We start from the raw sequence: 11,424 nt of genomic DNA, 5'->3' as shown, positions 1-11,424 counted from the left end.
AGGAATGTTCATGCAGTTTTGCATAGTTTAAAAGTGTAACGCTCATTTGCGTAAGGGAATCATGTCTGTAGGTATATCTTCTAAAGTTAAATGCACTGAAGGAAAGAAAATAAGATCTATACATGTTAATCAAACGCTTCTACACGAAGCCATCCCATAAGAGACAGCCATTTAAATAAGCCAAATGACAATTGAAAATCAACTTTGATTAGCATGAATACATTTAGTTGCTGCTTTGGTTTATTTTCAAAACATTGTGCGTAATCCTATAAATAAAACTAAGTCCTAAAACAAACAGTCCAATTGATCAATTAATTGATTCTCAGTTTACAATTCAGCACCATTAAAAAAGTTCATTACTTTTACCAGAAAATAGACACAACAGCATTATGTTTATGGAATTACAGGGTCACATTTTAATTCCTGAATCTTACATTGCCTCATTAATATCAACACATGTATACAAACAGTGTAAAATAACAGTTACAGTGGTGGTTATTCATCCATACAAAATAAACTTCTGTTTTATGGAAAAACTATACTTCATATCTACATGACAGACGGCCCATTTTTTTTCCAAAGAATGTTTAAGTTGAGCTACAAAACCTCCAAAATACCAAGGGATGCAGATGACCTCAAAAACAAAAGATTTAAAAAGTTGTGATTTCAGTTTGTAACACACAGATTGCCAGTTGGCTATTTGGCTACAGCTGGTTTAACAACCTGCGTTAACCACTGTATTAAAAATAATCTAGAACACCATACTGTGCAATAAAAGCATCTGGAACCTAACTTGAGCCTTCTACTGTGTTTGAATCTTAACTACTTCCGCACAGAGACAACTGTGACCAACAGGGCAAAGGCAGACTAGTTAAAATTCATGTTTTGTTGCGGCTTTCCGTTAAACTCCCCAGCATTACCATCAGTCAGCTGTTAAAATTAGTGTTCCCTAAAAGTAACTTGCCTAACAGATATAATGAAATGTTAACCTGTAATACAATACCCAAAAATATACATAAAAACCAGATTGGGATAAAATTTAATTTGTTAAGTGGCATGTTTGGCCTGGGGAACTGCCACAAAGTACATTAGATGAGATAAAAGGAACAGTCTTGCTCATGAACCACTCTTGCAGCAGTCACCAGCACCATCTTTTACACACAGGCTTGTGAAACAGTCTATCTGTAGTACAGTACCTGACTGAGGTGCATACTCTTCTGTGCTTTTCCAACCATTCACCATTTTGATTAGAAAATGCTTAACAGGCCCAATGGATGTCCAAAGATCCAATGAACATGATGGCAATCTCATCATTATGGTCCCAGTAGTAGGTTGAGATTCTTCTGCTGAGAAAGATATTGGCAGGTTTCCTTTCCCCCAATTTAAAACTTGGAATTGGAGGCAAACAAAACAAAACAAGGATGAGGATAAACACATGGGACAGCACCTAATTCATTCAGACTGCAAGAATTTCCAACTGATACTTTGTATGCCTATCCCAGTTTTTGTTTCCTGGCAAAGAACTCCAAAACATCATTTTTGTGCAGCTCCTGCTCCCTTGCTCAAGCTTTCCCTAACCCGCCCCAAATCTGAATCTCTTCCCCATTTGGGAAACTGTCAATCAGGCTCCCAATTACTAACTGCTAGCCCTGCCAGCCTGATTGGCCGGTTTTCCTTCCCAAGTTTGTTCCAGAGAGATCCAGTTCCTCAGTGGCATGTTGTTGCCACATAGAACTCAAGCCCTCTAGTTGAAACATTGGCACACTGTTTGCTACTCCTTGTGTTGCATCTTTTGTATTCACAGTGAAGCAGCCATTCCTGATTCAGACCCTTAGCTTATGGAACAGTTGCACCATTGTATCAGACCCCAAAGTAAGCCATTCCGTGCATCAATTATGAGCCTAGCCGAGGTCGTTTTCTTGGTGATGCTTCTTCTTCCTCCTCCTCTTCCTCATCATCAGGATAATCTACAAGCCCCACTAGACCACCCTGAAGAAATTCAGGAAAAAAAAAATTTACATAAGCATGTGGCTTTCCTACTGACAAGCATACAATTAAGCAGATAATTTTCACCCAATCTACAATGCAAAACATAAACCTACAGTAACACAGAACATTTTTCACTACATTGGTTTAAACCTTTGTTTGAAATAGTTCAAGATGATTAAAAACAAGGTTAAACAACAGTACAATTTTAACACCTCATTCAGAATTACTTCAACTCACTACCTTCATTCATTAATAGAGCTCGCCAGGCAGGTTTATTGTTAACAAAATGGCACCACCACAAGTTAGTCAATTGCAGACTTTTTTGTTTAGATTTTATTACGAGTTCAAATTGTTGCATCCACCTAAATGTAAAATGAGGATCTCAAATATCAAAGCCTAGAAGTAGTCATCAGGTGCCAAAATTATACATTTAAAAAAAAACATTAAAAACACTGCAATAGATCGACTTGAAGCAATGTTTGAACACAAGATAATCCAACCTTTGTCATTGCAGATGAACTGGTATGCTTTGACGAAGAACTAGTGGAACTGGCTGGAGCGGTCTGAGCTGCTGTTGATTTACTGTTGGTGCCATTTGTTCCATTTGCTGCACCAGATGCACAGGTATGTGAAAATGTAAATTTGAAGCTGGGACTCGAGGAACGCTTTGGAAGGTTTTCCTTGTCCTCACTTTCTTTAGCTAAGAAAGAAACATTTAAGGACTCAGACTACACCAAATTATTATTGTTTAACTGATATAACCACCTTATGTCTTAAATCTTAGCATCTATGTTGAGAATAGCACATTATCAAGTTATGCTGTCCTGTTTCCATGACCTTCTAGGAAAAGCAAAATTCTACACAGCTACATGCAGAGCTACACTCAGTGGCAGCATATGCCAGCAAAAAGATTGTTTTAGAATTAGCTCTTTCAACAAGAATGTAAAATCAGGATGCTTTTAAAAATATTAAAAAGCTTGCTACACTCCAACTTTGTATTGAAGCTGGTGTGAAGCTGAAGCAATGTGTTAGCAAAACCAAACCCCCTTTTAGTTAAAGAGATAGTAGCAACAGAGATAATCAGTTAAGTGACAGAAAGAATAATGGTAAACGTTTCTCCAGACTCAATGTAAGCATGCAGTGGTGTCCCCCAGGGATCACTATTAGGATGAATTAATGATTTGCACTTAGATATAGGGAACACAATTGTAAAGCTGCAGATGATAAAAAAAAACTTAGAAATGTGGTAAAGTTAGAAAAATAGCAGATTCCATAAGATAATAAGATCATAAGAAATAGGAGCAGGAGTAGGCCCATTATGCCCATCGAGCCTGTTCCGCCATGCGATAAGATCATGGTTGATCTGACTGTTTTGTTGACTTAACTTCATTTTTCTGCCTGCTCCCCATAACCCTGGACTCCCTTTTCAAAAATTTATCTGACTCAGCCTTGAATATATTCAATGACCCAGCCTTCATGGCTCTCTGCAGAAGAAAATTCCAAAGACCAGTAACCCTCAGAAGAAATTTCTAATTTCCATCTTAAACAGGAGACCCCTTATTTTTGAACTTGCTTCACAGTTCTCGATTTCCCCACGAGGAAACATCCTCCCAGCATCTACCCTGTCAACCTCCCTCAGAATCTGACATGTTTCAATATCATCTCTCATTCTTCTAAACTCCAATGATTATAGCCCCAACCTGCTCAATCTTTCCTCACAAGACAACCCCTTTGTCCCAGGAATCAGCCTAGTGAACCTTCTCTGAGCTGTTTCCAAGTGTATCCCTCCTTTTAGGAGACCAAATCTGTATGGTGGTCCAGGTATGGTATCACCAATGTCCTGTACAGTTGCAGCAAGGCTTCCCTACTTTTATACTTCACCCCCTTGCAATAAAGGGCAACATTCCATTTGCCTTCCCAATTACTTGTTATACCTGCATGCTAACTTCTTGTGGTTCGGCACAAGGACACCCAGATTCCTCTATACCACAGCATTCTGCAGTCTCTTTCCATTTAAATAATTTTCTGTTTTTATATTCTTCATGCCAAGGTGGACAACCTCACATTTTCCCCACATTTTCTCCATCTGCCAATTTTTTGCCCACTCACTTAACCTATCTAAATCCCTTTAAAGACTCTTTGTATCCTCCTCACAACTTGTTTTCCTACCTATCTTTGGATCATCAGCAAATTTGGCTACAATATAGGTTAGGGCCTTCATCCATGTCATTAAAATACATCTTAAATAGTCGAGGCCCCAGTACTAATCCCTGAAGCAGCCCCCTAGTTACAGTTTGCCAACCCAATAACAAGCTATTTATCCCAACTCTTGTTTCCTGTTTGTTAGCCATTCCTCTATCCATACTAATATATCACTGCCAACACCATGAGCTCTTGTGCAGTAATTTATGTGGCACCTTATTGAATGCCTTTTGGGAATCCAAATACACTGCACCTACTGGTTCCCCTTTATCTACCCTGCTTGTTACATCCTCAAAGAGCTCTAATAAATTAGTCAAATATGATTCCCCATTCACAAACCCTGTTGACGCTGCTCAATTGTATTATGATTTTCTAAATGCCCTGCTACTACCTATTTAATAACATTTTCCCAATGGCCGATATTACACTAACTGGCCTATAGTTTCCTCCTTTGTGCCTATAATTCCCTCTTTTTTGAATAGCGGTGTTACATTTGTGGTTTTACAGTCTGCTGGGGCCTTTCCAGAACCTAGGAAATTTTGGAACATTACAACCAATGCAGCCACTATTTCTGCTTCAAGACCCTAGGATGCAGACCATTAGGTCCAGGGGACCTGTCAGGGTTAAGCCCCATTAGCTTTCTTAAAACAACCACTAGAGGAAAAAAGTACTAAGATCCACCCCCTCCCTTTTGATCCCTGCTTTTCTACTATTTTTGGGATGCTTTGTATCTTCTGCTGTGGAGACAGGTACAAAATTCTTGCTCAAAGTCTCTGCCATTTTCTTGCTTCCCATTAATTCCTCAATCTCACCCTCTAAGGAACCAACTTACTGCAGTAAATCTCTTCCCTTTTAAATACTTATAGAAACTTTTACCGTCTGCTTTCATATTTCTTCCAGTTATCTCCCAGAATCCAATTTCTCCCTCTATTATCTTTTTAGTCATCCATTTCTGGTTTCTAAAATATTCCCAATTTTCTGAGCTACCACTAATCTTTGCAGCATTCTACATCTTTTCTTTCAATTTGATATCATTCTTCACTTCCTCAGTTACCCACGGGTGACGCATCATTCTCCTGGCATCTTTCTTTTTCAATAGAATATATCTTTGTTGAGTTATGAAATATCCCCTTAAATGTCGGCCACAGTCTTGACTATCTTACCTTTTAACCTATTTTCCCATTCCATTTGAGCCAAATTTGTCCACATACCCTTGAAATTGCCATTATTTAAGTTTAAGGCACTAGTTTCAGACCTAAACTTTTCACCCTCAAACTGAATGTGAAATTCTCTAATGTTATGATCACTCTTACATTGATTTACAATGAGGTCCTTAATAATCCTGTCTCATGACATTACCAGGTTCAAAATAGCCTGTTCCCTGGTTAGTTCCAGAATGTATTATTCTAAGAAATCATCCTGAATACATTCTATGAACTCATCCTCCAGGCTACCTATGCCAATTTGATCCATTTAACCTGAAAGATTAAAACCTCCCACAATTATTGCAGTATCTTTCTAGGGGCCCCTATTACTATAATCCATTTTACAGTGTAGCTGTAAGTGGGCCCATAAACCACTCCCACAATGACTTATTTTCCTTGCCTTTTTGTATCTCCACCCAGTCTGATTCTACATTTTTATCCTTCGAATCAAGAGAATTTCATGACTGTGCTGAACTCATCCTTTATTAAGAGCCACCCCACCACCTTTTCCTTTCTTCCTGCCCTTCAGAAATGTCAAATACCCTTGAATATTTAGCTGTGGTCACATTGCCACCACGTCTATGTAACGGCTATCATAACATACTCATTTACTTGCATTTGCGCCATCAATTAATTTAATCTCATTATAAATGCTGCATGCATTCAGATAAAGAGCTTTTAATTCTTTATACCATTTTTCCCTACTCTAACACCTTATTTGCTGGTGGACTCATATGTTGTCCCTTCCTGTCATGGTCTGGTTACCATTATCTGCACCGCTACCCTGCCTTGCCCTTTCTCTAACTTTCCAAATATCCCCTCATGTGAACCATCCCTCCTACTATTTTAGGAGGGCATAGACTGAAGAAATGGGCAGATATATTGCAGATAAAATGTTGGTCACAAATGCTGTGAAGTGATGGCGTGAAGTGAAAGAATGAGAAAAGGAAGTATAAATTTAATGACAATTTGAGTGCAAGAATAGGGAGACCTATGGCTTCATATACACAAATTGTTAATGGTGGCAGGGCATGTTGATAAAGCAGTTCAAAAAACATCAGGATCCTTGACTTTATAGAGGCAAGAGTACAAAAATGAGGAAGTTACACTAAACAGTTATAAATCACTGGTTAGACCTCAGCTAGATTGCTGCATCTAATACTGGGCACCATGCTTTCGGAAGGATGTCAAGACCTTGAAGATGGTGCAGAGGAGATTCACCAGAATCATACCAGTGATGAGGACTTAGTTATACGGACATGTTACAGAAGCTGGGACTACTCTCCTGAATGCAGAGAATGTCAATAAATTTAAGAGATGTTTAAGAAGTAAAGAAATGGTTTATACTCACAACTGCGTCAGTAGCCAAATGATACAAATTAAAGTTCTTTAACAAAACGACTGGAGTGGGGCCAAGAAAAAGGTTAGTGTAGCGAGTCATGATCTAGAATCTAATGCCTGAAAAGGGTGGTGCAAGCAGATTCAGTACCTCAAAGAGTCAGACCAGGCACACTGGGGTGAACGACCTCCTGTGCTGTAACATTCCATGAACGGGACATGAAAGCACTTCTCAATCGGAGCCTTATAAGGCTCTCCTTCACAATCAGTGCGAATCAACAGGACAGGCTGCCCTTAAACTATCTATATTGTATCAGTGTATTGCAAAATTTACATTATAACTAGCCTAATAAAAAAACAAATGAGTGAAATTTCAATCGTAGGCCTCCAAGTTCTGCACAGAAATAAAATTTCCCCCGAATTAAAAATATAAACTGAACGTCTAAGTTACAGATAAGCAGAGTTTTAAATGCCAAACTCCTCCAGCAAGGGTAGGAGTAAAAGAAAAACAAAAGCTTCACAACATTGTGCTGTAACCCATTAAATGATTCTATTTACAGATAGCATCTCAAGTTCTTTGTTTGAAAAAGGCTGAAATGTATTGGTTCTCACAACCAACAACCCAACAGATTCTGTTTTTAATCTGGTTGTGCAATTAATTACCATGGAGGTCTACATTTAAGCAGAGAGGGGGTAATATTTCTATAACTTCAATTTAATCAAAAATGCATTCATGGTTATACACTCTCATTAAAGTTTTAAGGGATGAAATACTAAACACAGACTATAACAACTTGAGCAAATGCATAAATTACAATGAAATGCATTACTATCAAAAGGTTAGGATGGCAGCGGTTTTTACACCAAATTTAAATTTATTTTGAAGTTAAATTAAAAATATTCTATTGATTATATACAGACATTATAATGATTTAGTTTTTCCAATTAAACCAACATTTCCAAAGAAATCTGCAGAAATTCTGTTCCTCAGATCATTAAAAAAATGATGCAGCTTGGAAGTTAAGGACACTCCGATGATTAACTGTCCAAAATCTCTCAAATGTACAAGTAGCTTGCTCAGTTTTATACTGTTAAGCATTTATGAACGTTGACAGGCTAACAAAGATATTCACAGCATAATCGGGAGCTGCTAACTAAACTAACTAACTAAAACAATTAGTTCAAAATTGAGGTCTCATTCATCACCTTCCAACTCAATATTGGTACATTAGCTGTATGTTGCTCACTGACAACATCCAAGGCTGAAAACCAGCTATCTGGAAACTGTAAGGCAATTTCAGTGCACATGGAAGTAGCTTGCACACTGTTACGAGACATTTAAACTCAAGTACAGTACAACTAAAATGTACCGCCAAAAGTGCTGAAAATTACTGTACCCTTTTTAGTTTCCAGAAATTTCCCATAACTGTCTGGATAGTCATCCTCAGATTTGGATTTCTCTACATGTGGTACTAGAGCCTCTCCTTCTTCTTCCTCCTCATCCTCATTGAACCACATCTCTTCATCTTCCTCCAAAGCTCGTGCATCTCTCCGGTATCGATTATTACGCAATATGGATGGTACACTTAATTGAAAAACACAATACAAACCATTAGTCAGCAAGTTCTACCAAAGCCAAAAAATGTCAACTGGAATGCTAAATTTCTTATCAACTTCCAAACTGAGGTAGTTATGTATTTGTTTATAGACAGACATATTTACAATCACATCAGCTAACCTGAATTACGTAAACTGTCAAGCCCCAATTTTATTCCACGTACAATCCTTTTCTCCTTTTCTTCCCTTCGCCAGAAGGTGCTGATCCTCACTGGTGGCTTGGCTTTGTGGGTGGCTGTAGCCCTCCGACACATTGCCCAAGTCGTCATACTTCATGCATGAACCTAAACAGTGTGCTTTGGCAAACATTCTATTACAGGAGGCATAGCCAAGTCTGATCCTTGGCTCACCTGATGTTGACAAACAAGTACTTGTACCTTACATTCATAAGTAGATTTAGGAATAGGAATTCTTGCTGGTTTGGCATGAAAGTCTATTGAAACATTCCAAAGTTGATTCTGCTGAAAATCAATTAACGATACAACTGGAATTGAATGTGGAACTTCCTGGTTTGCATGATTGAGTGCTCAGAGACTGCACTTCTACCCAAAGAAAATACCAATACTGCCAAGTTTGTTTAAATATTTTATACACATGTGCACGAAAACATTTTTTTTACATTATATCCAGTAACACAGCATTACCCAAATTAATGCAAATCAACACTTTTCACTTTGGAAAACTCCATGATGTTAACATGAAGTGCAAAAATATTATGCCCAGTTCCCTACTGGGACTACTTTACTATGAAGGTCCTCTACATTGGCAATAGTTTGGTTAAAATTTCAGTACAGCAGTGTCTGTGGACCAGCACCTGGCATTCACATCCAAAATCAAAATCCTGACAGCAGAACAGTAAACACTGGGAGCAGGTACGTAAGCACTGTTGTCACAAACTAAGCAAACTCAAGTATGAAAGGAAATATAAAAGTTTCACCTCAGCAGAATCTGCATTTAATCCTAATGAAAATACTTCTCCTGATCAAGAAAGAAAATTCTGCCAGGGAATAGATTCTCTATCAAACTATCACTATAACCATTGCTCTGTGTCAGTATAATAGTAAAAGCCTACTAGATAAGTTATTGTACTACATATTGCTCACTTGTAGAACCAAGCTCAATGTACTTACATTTTATACAGTCATTTGACAAGAGCAACAGGACAAATTCAAAATTGTGGAATACCAATCCAAAAAAAGAGCAATCACCAGTGCAAATCAATTGTGATAATGCAAATAGTTCAAAGTTGCAAATCATAGGCTTTCACTGCAATCCTGGATAATCAGTATCTGGAATTAAATTATCCCACCTTGGGTACCAAAAACAACTGTATTTAAGTTGTGACATTAAGTACGATATATAATATCCATAAAACTTAACTAACCTACATGCAAATAGCTTTGCACAGCTCAGAAGTACTTTCTGCATGAGTTTTAACATTTAATCTCCTTCCAGCTCCAATGAAGCTGTTTAATTCAAAAATATCATACACTATTTGTCCTGCCATTTACTCCTCACCCTCTTTTGTCAGGCTAAGGACCTACTACGTTGGCAGGAACTGTGCATTGACAAAGAATTCTCAAAATTATTTCCTAAATTTGTTTGTGAATATTGTTACACTATAGTGCTTTTAGTTACTGGTTAGCTGTCACTTACAGGAGTAAGTGCTGTATCAAGCATCAGTACTGTATATAGATTTAACTGGCAAATTGACAAAACACAAATGCTCACTGTGAAGCCAGCAGGATCGGTGAAGTTGGGAGCAGCACATAGGAGGTTGTGAGCTGGTGAAAGATATCTGCTGAGACATGCAGTATCCGATTGTGCGACTGGTAATGGTAGCACATAGTACTTATCTCTCTATATGGTACCCACAATTGGTATCTGGGTGGCCAGTTTTAAACACCCCGAACAAGTTCTTGCTGTTGTCCTTGTTCCTACTTTCAGCTTATCTCCATTCTAAATTTGAATTTTGTTCTATTTTTCGCATCAGATTAACGATTAAGATAAAATCAAAAAACTGCGGATGCTGGAAATCCAAAACAAAAACAAAAATACCTGGAAAAACTCAGCAGGTCTGGCAGCATCTGTGGAGAGGAGCACAGTTAACGTTTTGAGTCTGCATGACTCTTCAACAGAACTAAGGAGAAATAGAAGAGAGGTAAAATATAAGCTTGTTTGGGGGGAGGGGGGGTGGTGGACAGGAAGAGCTGGATAGAGGGCCAGTGATAGGTAGAGATAACCAAAAGATGTCACAGACAAAAGGACAAAGACGGGTTGAAGGTGGTGATATTATCTAAAGGAATGTGCTAATTAAGGGTAGAAGGCAGAACAAGCAAGGTACAGATAGCCCTAGTGGGGGTGGGGTGGGGTGAAGGAATCGAAAAAGGCTAAAAGGTAGAGATAAAACAATCTTTCCGATTTTCCCTCTCCTTTTTGTTTTTTTCCAATAATTTATATAGATTTTTCATTTCCCACCTATTTCCATTATTTTTAAATGTATTTCCATCCATTGTTTTATCTCTACCCTTTAGCCTTTTTCGATTCCTTCACCCCACCCCGCCTTGCTCGTCCTGCTTTCTACCCTTAATTAGCACATTCCTTTAGATAATATCACCACCTTCAACCTGTCTTTGTCCTTTTGTCTGTGACATCTTTTGGTTATCTCGACCAATCACTGGCCCTCTATCCAACTCTTCTTGTCCCACCCCACCCTTAAACCAGCTTATATTTCACCCCTTTTCTATTTTTCCTTAGTTCTATTGAAGAGTCCTGCTGACTCGAAATGTTAACTCTGCTCCTCTCCACAGATGCTGCCAGGCCTGCTGAGTTTTTCCAGGTATTTTTGTTTTTGTAATGATTAAATTAGCCTGAGTATCTTAAAACTAACATTTCATTACATGCCGGACTACAATAAGGCTGATAATTTAAAATATATACTGTTTATGATCATACAAGCCACATACTACAGTGTACACAGCAAATACTGAATTTAAACTGATATTTATTTTTAGGTTCAATAAGTTTAAAAGTAATGATCTGTGAAGCTCAATTACCAGTCAAACATATACTG

General features: G+C 38.1%; 1 protein-coding gene across 2 annotated transcripts in view; it reads right to left on the bottom strand.

The window, feature by feature from the left end:
• Positions 1-203: 203 nt before the first annotated feature.
• Positions 204-11,424, bottom strand: part of ppp4r3b (protein phosphatase 4, regulatory subunit 3B) — a 58,406-nt gene continuing 47,185 nt past the window's right edge. For both annotated transcript variants that reach the window (XM_078556932.1, XM_078556933.1), the window contains 3 exons: positions 8,132-8,319; positions 2,490-2,689; positions 204-1,989 (listed from right to left, as the gene is read on the bottom strand). In XM_078556932.1, coding sequence (XP_078413058.1) covers positions 1,894-1,989; positions 2,490-2,689; positions 8,132-8,319 — 484 coding nt within the window. In that variant the 3' untranslated portion in view covers positions 204-1,893. The remainder of the gene's footprint in view (positions 1,990-2,489; positions 2,690-8,131; positions 8,320-11,424) is intronic.

The sequence above is a fragment of the Cetorhinus maximus genome, chromosome 14 (assembly GCF_964194155.1).
Source record: "Cetorhinus maximus chromosome 14, sCetMax3.hap1.1, whole genome shotgun sequence".
Lineage (NCBI taxonomy): Eukaryota > Metazoa > Chordata > Chondrichthyes > Lamniformes > Cetorhinidae > Cetorhinus > Cetorhinus maximus.
The sequence above is the reverse complement of the archived record's forward strand: the minus strand, read 5'-3'. Positions and strand labels throughout refer to the sequence as shown.